The sequence below is a fragment of the Clinocottus analis genome, unplaced genomic scaffold (assembly GCF_023055335.1).
Source record: "Clinocottus analis isolate CAN_PGR_092001 unplaced genomic scaffold, fCliAna1.0.p SCAF_7, whole genome shotgun sequence".
Taxonomy (NCBI): Eukaryota; Metazoa; Chordata; class Actinopteri; order Perciformes; family Cottidae; genus Clinocottus; species Clinocottus analis.
In genome coordinates, this window is record NW_027176229.1 from 1,386,148 (window position 1) to 1,405,865 (window position 19,718).

Here is a 19,718-nt window from a genome sequence, read left to right on the forward strand (position 1 = left end):
CTAAAGCTTCATCTGTGTGTGCGTGTGTGTCTCTCTCTGTCTCTGTCTCTCTGTCTCTCTGTCTCTCTGTCTCTCTCTCTCTCTCTCTCTCTCTCTCTCTCTCTCTCTCTCTCTCTCTCTCTCTCTCTCTCTCTCTCTCTCTACCCCCCCCCCACAATACTGCAGCGGGTCAGGTGGTGAAGCAGATGAACCAGCGGTTGAATGTGGGCTTCAGCGAGGCCGAGGTCCTCCACATCTTCTGTGACACCTGCGAGGCCGTAGCCCGCCTGCATCAATGCAAGACGCCCGTCATCCATCGAGACCTCAAGGTGACCTTATCTCTATCCCTCTTCTCCTGAATCCACTGGTCAGATGCAACTAATGTTTTTTTCATTATGTGGATTTGGATTCTACAAACGTTAAGGGATTCCAATTTCTTGTTTTGTAACAAAAAATCAATTTAGAAATATCAAACACAGAAAAGTATCAAATCCTTAAAGAAGATGGAGTATGTTTTTTACAGACCTTCTTAGCTACTTCATTCAAGTTGTGCATTATATCAATTATAGTTTTAAAATCTCATCAGAAAACACTCAACTTGCTTGATACCTTTTGAGTTATCCCCCCCCCACCCCCCCCAAAAAAGAACTAAACATGTAATACAATGGTATGTATTGAAGTTACAAATAAGACATCAAACTGTATTACTCCTTTTCAACCTTGACCTAAGAAGAGCTAACCAGAGCCGTTCTTACCGTTCAGAATAAAAGGCACAAAATATTTCCACGCGAGTATTTCGTAGTTTTGTCTCATTCAGTCACAAAGCCTTCTGTGCCTGAAGGCCTCAACTCTCTACTAACTTAGGTCTCCAGAACAGATTTTTTAATCAAGGGTGGCCGCGGGCCAGATCTGGCGATGCTCTGAGGCCGATGGCAAGTTCCCACCCTCGTTTGAATCCTCCTTAGTGCGCCCGTCAGAGGGCCGCTGTGCTCCGTCCAGTTGGACAAGCCTCTAAACAGCACGGCCTCTTCAGCTCCACAGGCCCGTCCTCTGTTCGCTGTCTGTCTCTATCTGTTCAGCCTACAAGGCTTACGTAACTTCGCGGGGACACAAAAGGACCAAGGAGGCCCAGTCATGCACCGCCAGGGGAAGTGAGAGTGCAAAAATAAAAGAAGCCTTATAACCCTGAGCTGTCAACAGCATTAAGGGACCATGTTGCTTTCATGAGCTCAGCGATTCCTTGGATAGTTTGCAGTCTTTCTTTGGTCTCTCCTGTGTGAAGCAGCTCCTGCGAATTGCCTTTCTGGCTTTCTATTTTTGAATGTTTGCTTCTTCCATCTTGTGTTTCGTAATCTTGTTTTTAGTTTCCTCTTTTGCTTTCTGCCGGTCGCTTCTTCTTTCTTTCCCCATCTTCTCCTCTACTTCTGCCCTTGTTTCTTTCGAGCGTGTACTCAATCATTTCTCATACCTTTCATTGTGGGTAACAAGATGGATTAATGAGGGAATACGAGCATTTTAGATAATCTTTTTGCCAATTGAGTTAACTTGGAAAAGCAGCATCAATGCAAACGTCACGCAGAGAAAATGAAAATGAAAATCTCCTTTTGTTTGAATTGATGCCGTTATTCTTTGTGTATTTGTAATTTAGATTACAAGACCGTTATGTTTAGATAAAGCTTCTGCTTCAGTTTAGTCCTGGTCCTCTATAGACCTCCATCAGCAAACAAACCATTAGAGAGAAGATGGTCTGCTTCTATTGGGTCGGATTCTGGTGAAACCAGATGACGTCATGCAGGTTCACCAGAACATACTTCAGCTCAGACTTCAGCGGTGCCTCCAGCAGAGACCAGTCCACAGTGGACAGACCCATATCCAGCTGAGACCAGTCCACTGCCAGACCCTGCTGCTGTAAAATGAGGGATTTTCTACAGAGCGTATTCACCCAAGGGACCACAACAAGCTTTGGCGGCCATGTTGGGGTCCATGCACGGCATTGTTTTGGTGTGTTTTATGCCGCTCATCTTTAGAAATGACCATCATATCCTGAAGGAGACACAATTTCAGTTAAAAACGGTGTGCCTTGTGATTATTGTACTGTGCCTTATTGTTGGATGTGGGACTAATGATTCAGAATATGGGTTTAACAGCTCAACAAGACAGGCTCGTACTTTAACTTGTCCAGCTTCTCAAATAATGCATCTAACTTACTTCAACTTCACTCGGCGTATGAGCGTTAGGACTGTTCTCATGTGTTTCTGTTGATACATCGGGTTGTGGCCACGATGTCAGCCTTTACTTAGTGATTCATTTCAAGGTCAAATAAAACACTGGCTACATGGGAACAGCACTCAGCACGGCAGACAAACAGTCCCTGCTAGTCCTGAATGAGCGCTGGAAGCGGCTTCATCCAGACACTCATCCTGGAGTCGGAGCTGTGCGACTTCGGATAATATTATGAACCCAGACACGAGGCGTTTGATGTTCAGACATTTGTGGTATTTCCACAACAAGGAAATAGTTGTTAATGTCCTATGGTCGATAGCCGAAATGAAAACAGTTTTAAAGGAACGGGACCGGGCTTTGTGACGGTAATACGGCTCAAGCCGCGCTGCCTTTCCGCCGCAACTGGTTGCGAAAAAGCGAAATAAACACATTAAGTATCGAGCAAGTAAAATCAGGCGAAAAAGCCTAATTACCTCTGAAATAACCTCTGTTGGTGTGAAATAACCTCTATTGTGTGTGTGAACACGGCATAAGCCTGCAGACTTTTGTACGCCTTGAAACTTTCCTGTGTGTAAAAACTTGTCTCCAGTACTAAGTACGACGCAAGATCCATTGCCTCCACTGGCGGCAGGCGATCCGCCTTTAACTGCTCATCTTGAATCATAAAAGGTAGAAGGACATGAGCATTGAGGGCTCTTGCATAATCAGACAGCGGAGCGGACAAGCTAGGTCAACTTCTTCTGACATTTAATAAGTGGACCCCAAGATGGCGCGATTGAGACGCTGACGTCACGTGAATACGCTCTATTCGGAGTCTGGTGCTCAGAAACACGTCCACAGGTATCGCCAGAATCAAAGTTCCTTGTAATAACTTTAAGTAGCACAACTTTATGAATACAGTAACTCTGAGCAGGTTCAAGATGAAACCTCAAACAAAGCAATATAAAAGTAAAAACTGCAGTTGTAACAATTTCACAGTGGCAGAAGCTATTGCTTCTATCTTACGCTAACGTGATTTCTGTCTTCTGAGTTTTTTTATTTTCCTTCCTTTTTTGGGTGCTTCACATTGGACTGCAAATGCAGACTCGAAGGTTCTTGGGCTGGATATTCTGAAACTCAATATATACACTCCGACTTTTCATTGGTGACTTTCCTCATGTTTTTTCTTGATTCATTAAAAAGTATAACACTTCTTTCTTTTTACCAGGTTGAAAACATCCTGCTGAACGACCAGGGAAATTATGTGCTGTGTGACTTTGGCAGCTCCACTCACAAGATTCTGCTGCCGCACAAAGATGGAGTAGCTGCTGTGGAGGACGAGATTAAGAAGTGAGTTCCTTCATCAGTGGCCGCTCAATACAGTAGTTCATTTCAAAACTGTAAAATACCTGCACAGCACTGCTTTTGAAAACTCAGGAAGTTAACTGGTATTTCCACTATGGGTTAGTTTCAGTTTTAGTTGCTAAAAAAAGTTAACCAATAATATAAGAGAATAAGACTTCTGAGATAATGCGATCGTTTGAAATAGTCTGTTTAGTCCTGGTCCTCTATAGTCTCAGTGCAGTCCTGGTCCTCTATAGACCTCATTGTAGTCCTGGTCCTCTATAGACCACGTGGTAGTCCTGTTCCTCTATGGACCTCCATCAGTAAACAGACCATCAGAGAGAAGATGGCCTGGTTCTAGAGAGTTCTTCTTAAAGCTCCTCATCTGAGCCACCGGGTCGGATTCTGGTGAAACCAGATGACATCATGCAGATTCACCAGAACCTCCTTCAGCTCAGACTCCAGCGGTGCCTCCAGCAGAGAAGAGCCAGACCCAGATCCGGCAGAGACAAGTCCACCGTTGACAGACCCAGATCCAGCTTGTGTCTGTTCTCTGTTTGTTTTTTAAATCACAGCAGCCCTTTCAGATTTGGCCTGTTAACTTACCCACGTTTATAGCTGCAATAACATGCAGCAAGTGGTACTTACCGGCAGTATGTGGCCTTCATCAAGACAGCCATACACAAACTATCAGTTCCTCTAAACTCTGGTGACTCAGACGCGGTCTGTATTTTCATAACTCGGCTGGGTTTATTCCAAAAGCAACCAGCTGCTTTGGTTATTAACTCAAAAGTAAATGCCCGGCTCTCTGAAAGAACTGAGCAACCTTTTCTGCTGGAATCCCTTTTGTGTTTTCCTGTGTCACTAAATGGAATCAAACGCACACATACACACATACATACATACATACATACATACATACATACATACATACATACATACGCACATACGCACGCACGCACATACGCACGCACGCACGCACGCACGCACATACGCACACACAACAAAAATACTCTATTACATGGAAAGGTCCAGCAAAACTACAGACGTAGTAGAAAATATACTGCAAGTATTACATTTTTAACATGACACTTATTCTGCAGTTATTGTATGAAAGTGTACTACAAATGTATTATAATTAATAATAAATGTGCTAACATTCATGGCCCAGAATAAATCAGCTTCTGTAGGTTTAATTATACCTTACCTTAAGCTGCATTTTAATCCTGTGGCTGGGTAGTTACCAATGCATCATACTTTATCAGTTTGTTAGACTTTTTGTATCTAAAATCATAGACTCACAAAAGAATATAGCGTGTAAAAGATTGTTTTTACAATATAAGTCTCATTAAATGATATAGTACCTAAGTACTCTTAGGAAAACATGGGGGACAGATTTCAAACTCATCTTTCTGTTAACCATTTATAGATCATTATAACGCTAATGATAACATATTTATGTGTTATATATTTATACACACACTGCTACAAGCCGGGGATCGAACAGCCGATCCTCTGATTGATGGACACAAAAAAGTCACGTGTTGCAATTGACTCCGACATGTTGCAACATTTAAAAATAACAAAGTGTAAAATCACTCTTGTTTGACTTAATAAATGTACCAATTCATTCCTACCTTTGGTGCTTAGTCATTTGAATTTTGACCTGCCACTGAGCACTTTTCTACTTTTGTGTCTCACAGGTACACGACCCTTTCATATCGGGCGCCGGAGATGATTAACTTGTATGCAGGGAAAGCCATCACCACTAAGGCTGATATATGGGTAAGGGCCTGCTCTCTGTCTGTGTGTGTGTGTGTGTGTGTGTGTGTGTGTGTGTGTGTGTGTGTGTGTGTGTGTGTGTGTGTGTGTGTGGAGGCGCAGTGTGTGCCGTATGCATGTTAAGCACCCTGCGGAGCTGGTTTGTCCTGGAAGTGTTCTGGGTATCACTCTGCCCCAACAGGTTCCTCCTCTTTCTCTCTACATGTCTCGCTCTCTCTCTGTCTGTCTCTCTCCCTTCTGGCTTGCCCCAGGCTGTTTGCCTACAATAGCTCTCCAACACTGTTTTTCCCTCATGAAACATTGAGCAACATCATTCATAACACTGTCTCTCTCTTTCTGTTTCTCTCCGCCCCTCAACCCTCCTCCCCCTCTCCCGCTCGTCCTTTTCTATTTCCCCGCTGTTTGAGATCATCATAGATAAGACAGTTGAGGACTTTGTGTGAAATAGACCTCGTGTGTTATTTTTTTAAGGTAGAGGGAGGAACAAGAGCTTGGACAGCAGCCATTTTGGGTGTAAATGGATGCACACAGAGATTAACACAGCCGGCATGTGAAGACGTGGTTGTTAATGGGACGCGTAAACATCTGCACTTTCTTGGAATCAAGACCTTAAAAAAAGTGTTCTGATTTATTTCTTTTTTTACTGATTGAACCCCAAAAACCCACTGACCGGATGGAAAAGTATGTTTAAAAAGCTGTTTTCCATAGCTAGAAGCTTTTAGTCAGTCTTTTTGACGGTCTTGAACACATCATGCACAAATATGAAGCCATGATTGACTCTTCTGAGAACAACTGTCATGTGACAAAAAAAACGTGAAATTTTGTCTGAATTCCAGGCTGCTGAATGCAGAGCGGATAGGCTGTAAAAATATTAGTAGTTCAATATTAGTAGTTCAATTTGCACAGCACCTTTTTTCCAACATTCCAACAATGGAAACTCTTGTGGGCAGTGGCCACATACAATTTTTGAGATGCATGTTTGTTTGTTTTTGCATTGGGAGGGTCTTATCGCTTTAATTCTCTCCAGACGGCGTAGTTCAGACGTGGCGTCTTACAGCTCTCGCAGTCCGGCCCACGGGAGGTCAATCAAACATGAAAAATAAATAAATAAGATGAACGCATTACGGCGACACTGCTTTTATTTTGAAGGCCAGAGCTTCCGTAGCCTCGCATGACGTGAAAGCACGTATTGTTCTGTAGCTTCTGTTCTGAACAAGCAGCAATGCTACAAAGAGCTGCGAGCCGCTTTACCTAAAAAAACAAAGTACTCACAGGCGGTCAGTCTACCGGCAGCCTCCGCGTCCAGATTGAAAGTTAATCGTGCAAAGCTGCTGACCGTGCGGTCTGATCCACTATGGCAGAGCATCACTTCTGGATCTTTACTCTTCTCTCAAAGAGGAGAACTTCCCTCACATCACAAGATGTTCAGTGCACTTGTTCAAGACGTTTGTATCGTAAATGAAGAGTTTAATTAAAACACCAATGACACAAGCCAAAACAAACTTTATTGGGAACATCAATACCTCCTTTGTAAAAACAAAAAAACCTGATTTCGAAAAACGAACAAAATATTTAAGTAATTGCGTGAATAAGTCAATCTATTGAACTTGACTCTTTTTAAAAAAAGAAAATATTTTGTGGTGCAGAAGTCCAACTATTTTTTCCCCGTCTCCCTCTGCCCATCTCTCAGATTCTCATAGGATTACACACAGTTCTGATACCAAACAAGTTGATTCGACAACACATCATCTGTGCTAATAAATGTTTTTTAATGCTCTTTTTCAAAACAAATTGATGCACCAGTCTGCAGTGATTAGTATTTATGACCCGGAATAGACAGAAGCTTAAATCAGGCCTCTGGCGGTCGGAAACTTCTGTGGGATGCACAAGAAAAACACCAACTTCCTGCGGACTACCCCCCGTACCACATTCTCACTTCCTGTTCTATGTTTAGCCACGTGTTTGCAAGACACTAGCGTTTTCTACATCCTGTCTCATGCACAGCGATCCATGCGTTTTGGGAATTTGTTGAAGAATCCGCTGTCTGACTCTGATAAGGAGTTTAGTATTGGACGGGATTAGCTCGTCGGAGAGGAGAACTGTAAGGCGTATCCGTCTTCAGATAGACATATATCCCTAAACGCTGTGGCTAATTCCAAAGTCTTTCATCTCTAAACTGCATCATAACAATAAGATGCAGGAGCCAAATATAGCCGACTGAATATATGATTTGTAGACAGCCAAATATCGCCAAGGGTGCAGACTCTAATTTATCTTTTTTTAAAAGCTAGCCAATGACATGAAGAGCAGTAGTCCTGTCAAAGACAACAGGGTTCAGGCTTCACTCCCCACTGGGATGGATTGCCCCTGACATCTAGACAGTTTGAATCATTTAGAAGTGTGTTTGTATTTGCTACTTCTACTTAGTCAGTGTATTATTACTACAGTAGACACAGTTTGGAGGAACAGACAGGAGAACCAGCACGAAGCAAAACAAAGTACTGCTGTACATGTATTTTAGACACCTAAATTAAACAATATCAGTTGACGTGTACGTTCTATTTAGAATATTTTTCTTAATGACAGGGATCTTGAGCATTTATTTTATTTTCTCTTCAAAGCCACAGGCTCCGTTGACATTGACTTTTTACCACACAGATTACAGGGGTTGCTGCCTTCCTCCGTTAGTTAGTGTACAGTGTGACTTTGATGAATCCAAACCAACTTTGTTTTGTAAATGCCTGAAGTTTACAACTTTCCATTTTTTGTGTAGTTTCTGTGTGAATCTTAACTGTCAGTAGCTAAACCGAGTTGCGAACATTATCAGTCTGTATTACTGATCAAGCTTGGGTCTGGTTTTCTTGATTTTTGATCAGATATTTCCTTTTTTAAGTCGTGTGTGTGTGTGTGTGTGTGTGTGTGTGTGTGTGTGTGTGTGTGTGTGTGTGTGTGTGTGTGTGTGTGTGTGTGTGTGTACTTCTTTTTTATAACTATTTTTTCTATTGCAAAAATATTATTTTTGTGAACTTTGTAAGCCACAATCAGCCCTTTTTGAAGTTTGGCTTTTTTTGTGTGTGTTGAACATAAAAACGTGTTTGTTAATGCTGTTCAAAGGGTTTAACCGAACAAAGCCACGTGGAGTACAGTATCATGTGGCATCGCTCTGTGAGCCTTCAGGTGTTCTTAAGGATGTTCTCTGCTTCTCCCACAGGCACTTGGATGCTTGTTGTACAAGCTGTGTTTCTTCGCACTTCCATTTGGGGAGAGTCAAGTTGCCATATGTGACGGAACCTTTATCGTTCCAGATAACTCCAAATTCTCCTTCAACCTGCATTGTTTAATGAGTAAGTGTGAGACTGAACGTGGATTCATGTCTGCATGTTTATTCTGACGGCTTTAGAATCACAACTTTTATTTATTTTACTTTTTTTAACGGTATTTGGGAGTTATACACGCTTCACTAGAAGTATTTCTCTAGAAGTATGTGTTACTTAGACAACAAAATGAAGTAATGAAGTGAACAGTTAACCTGTACAAAACATATAAATATAAGCCTTTTTCTTTAGAACTTAATATATCACATAAATATATGTTTTAACTTGACATAAAAACTACACTGAACATTTGTTTAACATTTAATATAATTGTCATAAGCTACATTATACTTTTCTAATTTTTTTGTTCTTGTTTGGTTTATTCATCACAAAGGAAATTGGTGAAACTTATTTTAACAAGTGACAGTTTCCTTTCTGAGTTAAACAAGTTTATTTGTTGATCATTTCCTCAACTTCAGCCTGTTTGAACCAGTTATTCTCTACCAGCCTTGTTTGCTTTCAACTTATTCCTCTTCCTAAAAGCATCCTGCAGTGCATCCTCCCTTCTTTAAAAAAGAAAGTTGATTTATTTGACCGACAGCTCCACCAAGTGGCCAAAGAGATATTCTGCACATCAGCCAGTGAATAAAATGATCTTTCTCTTCCTCTCTCTCGTCTTTTTCCAGGATACATGCTTGACCCAGAGCAGGAGAAGAGACCCGACATTTACCAAGTGTCCTACTTTGCCTTTAAATTAGCTGGAAAAGACTGCCCAGTGCCAAATCTCTTTGTAAGTCCCTGAAGTGAAGCAATCACTGTGGGTTTATCATTTGCAGTCATTTGCTTATTGACATAATTCTCTTGCCCTCCTTTTTTCCAGAACTCTCCCATCCCGACGTCACTCCCAGAGCCTCTAACTGCTAGTGAGGTCGCTGCTCTGAAAAGCATGACAAAAGCCAGGTAATTGTCTTACTTAAGTTTATCTGGTACTCACAGATGAAACACAAAATAGAATAATAAAAATAAATAAAAGATGTGCAATAAGAATACTTTTTCGGGTTAATGAAAACGATAAAAAATGAATAGATGACATTTGGATGGTACTCGTATAAACACTGCTGTCAATGCACCACGTGTGAAGGCTCATGATTTATCAGTACAACAACTTCTGACTCCTCCAGGATAACTGATGACGTCGGCCCGACGGAAACCTCAATAGCTCCCAGACAGAGGCCAAAAGCGGCAAACAGCAACGTCCTGCCACTCGCCAACACCGTCACCCCCGTCAAGATGACCACCGCGCCTTCAGCACCCGTCAGCAACGGACAGAAAGGTTCGTTGGAACATGAACAATATTGATATTTAATGTCTGGAGAACTGTCCATTATCCTGGGGGTTTGTTTCTATCTCACAAAAAACAGAGAAAACAATAGAATCAAACAATTTCACATACAGTGCATCCGGAAAGTATTCACAGCGCTTCACTTTTTTCACATTTTGTTACAGCCTTGTTCCAAAATGGATTTATTTTTTTTTACCCCATAATGACAAAGTAAAAAAGGTTTTGGGGAAATTTTCGCAAATCTATTAGAAATAAAGAAGGAAATTTAACATGTACATAGGTATTCACAGCCTTTGCTCAATACTTTGTTGAAGCACATTTGGCAGCAATTACAGCCTCAAGTCTTCTTGGGTAAGACGCTACAAGCTTAGCAAACCCATTTCTGGGCAGTTTCTCCCATTTTTCTTTGCAGAACGTCTTAATGGCACATCAGGTTGGAAGGGGAGCGTCGGTACACAGCCATTTTCTTAAATAACCCGGGGAGAAAGACTCAAGGTCAAAGAATGAATAAACGGAAACAATTTATTAACAATAAACAAAACAACCACTTCTTTTTTTTCCGAGAAAGCAAAACTAATGCACAAATGGTAATTGGCTAATTATTGTCTTACTCGTGTTGGCCTCTGTGCTCGATGTGATTGAGTAACTCCATCTCTCTGCGCCCACTCAGCTCCAACCCCCGGCTCAGGGCAGCCATCCATGCAGCCCCAGCCTGGCAGTCAGCAGCACCGAGTCCTGCAGCAGCTCCAGCCTGGTGACTTGCGTCTCCAGCAGCTTCAGCAACTGCAGCAGCAGCAGCAGCAGCAGCAACATCACCACCATCACCAACAGCAGCAACAAGCAGTGCATCAACAACATGCAAACGCGCAGCAACTTCAATACCTCCAGGTACTACCACCACACTGAGAGGCAGTCCTGATCCTGATCCCCACACTCACAGACTTGTGAGAGGGAAAAAAAGAAGCGCATGAATAGATTATGACTTTACCTCATCTCATGAGACAAAAGCTTGGAAGACTTTCAAGTCGAGGAGTAAAATAATATAAACACCCACAATTGTTCATAGCGTGTTGTTGCATAGCATGTGTCTTGTTCGTATTTATACAACTTCTAGCCCTCGCAGCCTCTCTCGCTCCACCATTTACTAGGTGACATTAGTTAAATCTCCGAGGGTTCAGGGCTTAGTTTATGCTCGCGCTTGACACAGTGGTTGGAACCTCCACAGATGGCGAACACAAAGGCGAGAGGGCGTCAGAGGGCGCTCAAACTAAATAAACTGTGTAGAATAAAAAAGACAACGAGTGCAACTCAGATGTGAACACAGACTGAGTCTTTAACCGACAAAACGCCATAAACTGACCTCCACAGTGACGAAGAGGGATTGTAATTACCTGTTTAATCATATTTCATATTCTTAAACTACGTTCATGTCTTTTTATATAAGAAAGAAGTCAAGTGTGAAAAGCACTGTAATGAAACCGAGGTTGAATATCATGTGAACTATTTGATTTGGATGCTTAAGGTGTCGGGATTGGGCCTGAATGTTTTTTAATGATCTTCACTACCTTCCTCAGTACCAACAGGCTGTGCAGCAGTCCCTCCAGCTTCAGCAGCAGCAGCAGCAGCAGCACCACCAAGCTCTCCTCCAGCAGCAGCAGCAGCAGCAGCACCAAGCTCTCCTCCATCATCAGCAGCAGCAGCAGCAGCTAATGATGCAGCAGCCGTTGTACCAGCAGCAGGTCGCTCAGGCCCAGGCTCAGCATCAGTACGCCGCCATGGTGAGTTCTATCGGATGCGTCTTGAAGTGGACGTCCATCAGAATGCGATTACTTACTTCTGCTCACGTTCCAAGGAGGCTTCCAACTTTAAAGCGTGACGGAATTTCCGAGCAGAAGATCTCCGTCCAAAACTGCAATAAATAGTTTGAGCAAATGACAGCGAAACACATGGCGACGCAGCGTGAAGTAACACGGAGCCGAGTATTTCATTTAATGTCAGAACGGCCCTAAAAATTGCTCCCTCTGTTCCAAACACTGGCAGTCGAGTCGCCTCCCCGGCTGTGCCAAGCAGCATTGGAAGCAGACGCTCCAAAAAACTTCTTACTGACTCTGTCCAAATATTCAGAATAACTAGTATTTACGCAGATACTGACTCAAACACACAAACACAGGTCCCTCCAAGCGCTGCGCCGCGCTGCTGGGGCGGCGCAGCTTTTAGTTCCGTTTTCCACCATCTGTTTTTATTTCAGAGGCAATCTGGTCTGAGCAAAAGCCCACGAGGGGATCGAACAGAGGGTGAAACGGAGCCGTTTCCTCCGTGCATCATCCTGACATATGAAGCGGGGAAGAGAGTGCCTTTCAACAACATTGCTCTCCTTATTCCCAAGATACCTGCAAAGTGTTCAACAGCAGCGTTTCCATCCGCCGTGTCAGACCTTCTCGATGTGATGAGGGAGCTTCGCTAAGTGGCTGCAAAACAGATCAGCTTTAATTTGTGCGGTACTAAAATAAATAAAAATGATTTATTCAGTCGGAGGATGGAGCAGCGATGCGAGATTCAAAGAAATGAAAAGGTGAACTATAATAAAAAGGTTATTTTTGAGTTTATTTTCTTTAGTGAGTTCACGTAAAAATCCTTCTTTTATGCAAAGATCTGCACTGTGTTGCTCCATTGTATGTCTGCGCTTTGGGCCCCGAACAGTGCATTGTGATGCGTCCGGTGATTTTAAGTTGAAATGGCTTGTTGTGGCTTCAGAGAGCCAAACAGAACCTGTGGAGAGAAAAGAAACAATCGCTTTGCTCGTCACACAATCTGAGAACAAAGCACCTGGCAATATGTTTAGCTTGTTTATCGGTTTGAAATGAGCTTGTAAATCCACCACTTGGGAAAAGACACGCACATGTTGATGAAATATGCCAGAATGATTTTTTTTTAGGAATGTTAGGACCATTTCTTTAAAGCTGAGATGCTGAGTTGAGTTTGTTCACTTTGTTGTCCGACGTGCCGTTTGACTCTCACTCCTCCACCCCTCCCCCTCCACGTGTCCCCGCCCGGCTTTACCAAAATCCAGAACTGGTTTTCTAACAACATTTCATCATCTCGTTGCCGTCATTGTGCACCATAAAGTCAAAAGGTCCGTCCCTCATTCCTTCCCCCTGTGCTCCCTTTCTTCCTTCCCTAACAGCTTCACCACTACCAACAGGCTTTTGTCCAGCAGCAGCAGCAACAACAGCAGCTTCATCAACATCAACAACAACAACAACATCAGCAACAGCTACAGCAGCATCATCTACAGCAGCATCATTCCGCTCAGCAGGCTCTATCCTACATGTCCTCCCCTCTTGAGTTCCAGATCGCACTGGGTTCCTACAACAACGCCGCTGCCAGCGCCAGAGCTGGAGCTGACCCCTCCTACAATAACCCCAGGTAATGTCCCCTGAATGCATCATATTGTCGGGTCATCTTTGGCTCACTACGTCTGGAAGAAAGTAATGTTTATTTCTTAAAAAAAATACAGCCATATCCCAGATTTTCATTGAAAGTTCAGGAAAAAAATGTTCACTTGTACATGTATTTATCTCTCAATGCTTACAAAAGCATCTCTGCTCTCCCCGGTAGAAATGCTCTGCTCGCATCAGACGGGGTCACGCCGCCGCCCTCTCAGAGCGGCAACAGTGCGTTCAGCCACCCGCCCGACATGTCACGCTGGAACCCGTTCGGTGAGGACAACTTCTCCAGGCTGACCGAGGAGGAGCTGATTGACCGGGAGTTTGACATGCTGAGAGCAAGCAAGTGGCCCCGGCAGTTATTTAAATGATTTATCTTGCGTTGACCTTCTGAACCACCAAAGCAGTTTCTGGGTGTGTTTCTTCCTGTGTTTCTAATGTAGAGAAAAAATGTAGAATCCATGAGTCATAAATATTGAACTATAACTGATAGCTATAGCTATGATTTCTGACGGACGTGTTCGATGACCACCAGAAAGATACAAATCTGACAGTTATTTTGTGTGTGTGTGTGTGTGTGTGTGTGTGTGTGTGTTTTACGGCATCTGGCTGTGATAAAACGGTGTCGTTTTCAAGATTGTTAAATGAAAAAATGCTTTTCAATCACGCCGGCAGGTTTTTGGGGGTTCAGAGGGTTAAAATGAAACCTTTCTAAAGATGCCATCCTGGACATAACTTTTCTGTCTTTAAATGCTTTTCTAGTTTTGATATATCTTGTCAGAACTGTGTGTTTGTTTTATTAAACATGACTTCATGTTTCTTACCGAGGCGTCAACCACAATAGGGCACGACAAGTTTATTTAGGAGTTAAATAATCATGACCAGACTGACGTACAATTCCACATTTACCAGTGACTTCATATATTTAGAGCTGGGTAAATCAAACCTTTCGCTCTGTTCCACAGATGTATAAAATCTAAGTGCTGTATACTTTGTAACCGTCCATACAGATCAGCAAGCGGAGAGAAGCGCCAGTGGGGAAACGGACCGCCAGCCCGCCTCCTCTGCCAACCCCCCGTCACCGGAGGACCTGTTCGGCTCGGCCCCCTTTGTGGCCAGCGCAGGCAAGTCTTAAAGGAGTCTCTGCAGAGAGGACCCAACACTGTGGAGCCACCGGCCCTCACCCACCCACCCTCTGTCCCCCCTCCCACACACCACCAACCTCTGTCCAGCTCCTTTGCTTCCACAGTGGGGCGTTAAAAACCAATGATTAGTCAGATTTTTGTTTCCCAATGTTTAATCCAATCAGTTGTTCTGCTGTCGGTATGAAACGCAAGGCCTACTAGAGGTCAGTGAAGCGGTCAAAGCCCTTTTTCAACTCCCTGCAATCATCTCTCGCCTGTTTGTTTGTTTTTGTGTCCGTCATCCCTAACTGCCCTGCTTGTATCAAAGCAAGTCAGCTGGACAAAGTGTTTTGAGTCTCTGTAGCTCACCATTGAAGCGAGGCATAACTCTGCCTCTCTGTGGTCAAGGTACTTACACCTAAGATACCCATAATAATACTAGCTCATTTGCGTTAGATTATAGTTTTTGTTTTTTTCTTCAGTGCATATACATCTTCCATCTCACTGTGTCCATCAAGTAACGCGGCTGCAGAACATTGCTGCTGTTCCTAAAAAGCAATACGATCATCGAGACACACAGCTGGTACTAATTGGGGCTGAGTGACGTCCAACGTACACAATGATATTGATCATAGATCACATGGAAACCCTGTGAGGGGAAATATCGGAATCATGTTTTAAACTGAATTTTCTCTGCTGTTTAAAACTTGAGAACATTTTTGAAAAAATCTTTCTGTGATCTCGTGGGGAAATTATTCTGCCACATGAATTTTTCTTCTTTCCTCAAGTATTGGTTGTTGTAATATTAATTCTGACCACAAGAGGATGAAGTGCGCTAGTACCCTATATACAAAATAGGATTAGACCTTTCCCTCATGGATCAATATTTATCAAGAGAACATAGAGGAGCATGGGATCTTACGGAAACAAGACGCATCCCTCTCCTAATGCTTGTTCCGCAGATTTAAAGTCCTAATTCATCCTGTAAAAAAAGAAGCCCCAAACGTCACTCAGCCCTGGTACTAATAAACAAAACAAAAAAGACACTTGATCTTCTCAAAGTTGCGGCTCTTTGCCGTTTGTTTACATCAAAACACCTTCGACCCTCTTCAGCCATTGAAACTGAAACAATTCCTCACGAATTTAGAACTGTTTAGTTTTCCAAGCCTCAGATGTTCCGACGTTAACTCGCCCGCTCTCAATCCAACCGGATTGGTTCGTTCCCATCCGGCTCCACCGGCCTGCTCCAGGTTTAATATCGGCTGGGCTTCAATAAGCTTCTGTGCCTCCGTTCTGTTCCTGAAATGTGACTCTGTTTAAAACACTGTTTTGTAACTGACTATATTTCATGATGAACTGCATCAGCGCTTTTTTTCCTTTTCTTTTCTCGAGTAAATTCATTTTGTGTCGTTAAAGATGCTCAATGCCACAGTTTAGAGTAGAATAAGGTAACGACGCAACAGAACCTCCCTGAGCACTTGAATGTAGGTGTGGAAACATTTAGTCGTCTTCACTTGTTACTCGCTACAAATCGGTTTCAGTTTAAATTGGAAAACCAAAAAAGAAAAGGTTGAAGGGACTCTCTTTTTTTTAATTTTTTTTTTTACTGAATTTAAAACCCAAAAGGTCAATTGAACCCACGATGTTGGGACTTGGAGGCTGGCATGAGAAAAGTCACGTTTTTGATCAGCCTGTGAGCCTGTTAGCTTCCTACGTTTGTGCCGTCAGTGTTTCAGTTTTTTTTTGTTATATCTTTGTGCAAACACACCGCTGGTAGTCAGTCCGGGTTTTTATTTTCATAACCAGTGTTCACCCAATGAGTCAAAAGTTACTGCGACCAAGATTTATCGTAACCGTCTCTCTGACTAACGCATGAACCTGCAAGATGGCCGACGTTCTTGGAGTCACAGAAGTTAGGTTGCTGGTGGTGTGACTGCACTTTTAAAAAATGTAACTCATGTTTTTTATTGCCAATTTTAGGGTTCTTTGATTTTTAGCTGAAGTCGTTTTGTTTCCATTTCTAGATGCAAAGTGCCTTCAAGTGGCATTTTTATTTTGATTTGACTTTTTTTTGTCTCAGATTACATTTATCTGAAGAATTCAAATGTTCAGTTGAACAAAACAATTCTGTTTTCCTCAAAGTTCCCGAAGTTTGGATAAGAGGAAAGCCCTAAATCCTCGTGGGAGTTAAAAGAAGTTATTCTGACTCCACATTCTTGTGTGTTTCTGTCTCAGTGACTCATGGAGACAATCTTTCATGTGTATATTCTATAAACTAAGCTCAACCGACTGCAACGTCCAGCCACTAAAAGTTCTTGTTTTAGTCCCCCACAGACTCAGATTGTTATAATATTATAACCATCTGACCTCATCATGATAAGAACCCCACAGAGAAATAAAACCTTCATCTTAATCTGAGTCAAAAATGTGGAAAAAATCTTAGACATTCAGCCACGACATTAGAACTTTTATATAACTCCAATCTACACTCTCTGTCCTTTGACCTTCTGTGTCGGGTTCTTCCCATAACGTCATCAGACACTTTGAATAACAATCTGAGCCCTCCCTCCATACTGGACCAATTCTTAAAAACACCATTATTACCTTTTTAGATGTTTTACAGCAACAGACACAACTTAATGCTCTAAACCGTCTGAGGGCTCGTTCAGGAGTGTAAACGTAAACCCTTCAAAATGGTGAACCTTTTTTTTAAATTTGTATTATTATTATTATTATCCATACAATCCTAAAGGGCTGTATGTTTGTGACACGCCCGCTGTGCTGCTGTCTGTCAGTGACCCATCTCAGCCATCCGCGCAGACATGAAATGAATCATAACTCTTTGTTTTTCCTGATAATTTTTTTTGTACAAATATGTTAAACTATAACTATGTGAAGGTAAGTTACAGAGAACAGTTCATGTTTCCGCTCTTATCGCTGCCTGCTGTCATCGGGACTTTAGTGTGTTTGGGGAGGTGGGAGGGGGGGAATATTTTAATTTGCTTTGTTTGTGTTTTTCATTCCGTAAGACAGCCATACTCAGAAACATCTTGTTCATGTGTACTGGTGGATGGATCTATAGTGTGGATAAGGGTCGACCAGAGCCATTAACTGCACTTTAATGTTCTTTTTTTTTTATCCCAGGGTTTTATGGGATGAACAAGCAAACAGACGTTAAATATGTTGTTTTATATATACTTTTATTTTTTACATCTGCAAGTTTTCTGTGCTTTTATCTTCTCTGTCTTCAAGGGTTTTTTCTTTCTTTCTGTCAGCTTCACATCCTGTTAGAAACACAACCGTCACTACGTTTCTTCTTCTTTTATTTGAGTTCGTCGTCGTTAGAAGTGAAAAGGCCACTACTCTTTAGTTCATTCAACCTGTAAATCAATAAGTTGTCTTCTACATATCTTTGTTTTTTCAACAGACTATGTAAAAAAATAAACAAAACAAAAAAACAGTTCTGTATCATACTGTGAGTGTGAATGTATTTCTTTATAGAATGTAACTGATAAATAAAAAACAACATTCAAAATCCGAATTCACTTTGAATCCTTTTCTTTTTTAAGTAAAACTTAAGAGTCTCTCCACCACTACACCGTGTGCAAGATGTTCCTGCTGTCAACATGGCTGTCTGTTTGAGCTCTGTCGTCCAATCAAAACATAGCAGGAGGCAAGGGGGCGGGTCGTTAAAAAAACGATGTTGAAAAAAAAGATGTTGAAAAACCAGATCACTTCAAGTCGTGCCTGTTTTTGTTTTGCTTTAATTAGACTTTGACTTTTTCAAGACCTCGTGGTGACGAAGTAAATATCTTCCAACTGTCTTCTGTCTGTATTGTTATTACACTGATGCTGCCGCATCGTTAAATGTAATAACACACAAGTTAGTCACAATATACTTCCATTATAGCTAAGAAAAAGGAACGTATTGGGCATTGGAATACATATTTTCCCCAAAAAAAGATTGAAGCAACATTCTTAAATAATTGACATTCATCTGCATTCACAAAATAATAATATGGTTAACAAACTTCTGCTTATGAATGGATCCTCTGACTTCACTGAAGCTCTGCAGAGTAAAGATGGAAAAGTTGCTTGTGAAAGTATTTTATTCCTGTTACTCAAAACTGAACAGGCTCAAGGATTCAGTTTGTCTAAGAGCAACAAAACGTCTCAACCAACTTCTGACTATTATGTAAATATATTTAGGTCTGTATGTATTCATGTATCTGGAGTGTTTTGACCTTCATTTAACTCTCAGGAACACGAGTCTTCCTCTGCGTGAAGTGAGAACAAATGAACCTTCATGTAAAAAGTGATTTTCCTCAGTGTTGTTGGAATAAAATCACATAAGATTATTTTGTCCGTTTCAGCGGAGGTTTGAGTGGACGGCAGCATTTATAATGTTGCTTAAGTTCAGCCAGTATGCCATGCAAATAACCTTCTGGAAAATCCCCCCGCACCTATGATCGGACAAGCCTTGGTCCTCAAGGCTTCCTGTTCTGCGCACGTTCCTAATACCGCATCATACAGCAAGTGTGGAAACAGACGAACATTTCAAGTCCCAGCATGCCCCATTCAGACAAAGTTTTGATAGACAAAGATGCCTTATTAGTATTTGAGCTGTTAAGGCCCTGAAACATACAGTTTGAAAAACTCGATCAACACTCAAGGAGTTTTTGGGGAATCTGGGTCATATCCTGCTGGATGTTCATAGTTATGATCAAAATATGATGGGGTTTTTGCAGATATACAGTTTTTTCAAAGACTTTGCTGATCAAATACATACAATAAACACAAGTATTTGAATTAATTTGAAGTTCTTACGACAACTTGGGGGAAAAAGAGGTCTAGAGACAATATTGGTTCCGTAGTTTTCAACAGGTTAAAGACACAAAGTAACTTTTTTTTTCAATTAAAAGGGTTTTTTTGCACAACTTTATGGTGATTTTGATAGAAAAAGAGAGAAAACGCTTTAACTTTAACAACAATAAAACATCAAAATCTGTTGGTTGTGTTCAACAGGTTTTTGTAAATCAAAGTATTTCTTTAGTTCTTTTTGGCTCGGCGTCGCCTCTCTGCAGCTTCGTCCGCTCAATCTGCGCTCAGTGGGGAGTTTGTTGCGGCTCCTCTGAGCGCCGGCTGTCGGACGTCTCCAACAGACTCCATCTCCCATCAGACCACA

General features: G+C 41.9%; 1 protein-coding gene across 3 annotated transcripts in view; it reads left to right on the forward strand.

The window, feature by feature from the left end:
- Window positions 1-19,718, forward strand: part of bmp2k (BMP2 inducible kinase) — a 47,295-nt gene that overhangs the window by 20,204 nt on the left and 7,373 nt on the right. For 2 of the 3 annotated variants that reach the window (XM_068604433.1, XM_068604434.1), the window contains 12 exons: window positions 166-308; window positions 3,410-3,531; window positions 5,229-5,310; window positions 8,519-8,651; window positions 9,308-9,411; window positions 9,502-9,581; window positions 9,803-9,954; window positions 10,634-10,851; window positions 11,538-11,741; window positions 13,148-13,389; window positions 13,582-13,751; window positions 14,420-14,533. In XM_068604433.1, coding sequence (XP_068460534.1) covers window positions 166-308; window positions 3,410-3,531; window positions 5,229-5,310; window positions 8,519-8,651; window positions 9,308-9,411; window positions 9,502-9,581; window positions 9,803-9,954; window positions 10,634-10,851; window positions 11,538-11,741; window positions 13,148-13,389; window positions 13,582-13,751; window positions 14,420-14,533 — 1,764 coding nt within the window. The remainder of the gene's footprint in view (window positions 1-165; window positions 309-3,409; window positions 3,532-5,228; window positions 5,311-8,518; window positions 8,652-9,307; window positions 9,412-9,501; window positions 9,582-9,802; window positions 9,955-10,633; window positions 10,852-11,537; window positions 11,742-13,147; window positions 13,390-13,581; window positions 13,752-14,419; window positions 14,534-19,718) is intronic. The other variant, XM_068604435.1, reaches the window with a different exon arrangement.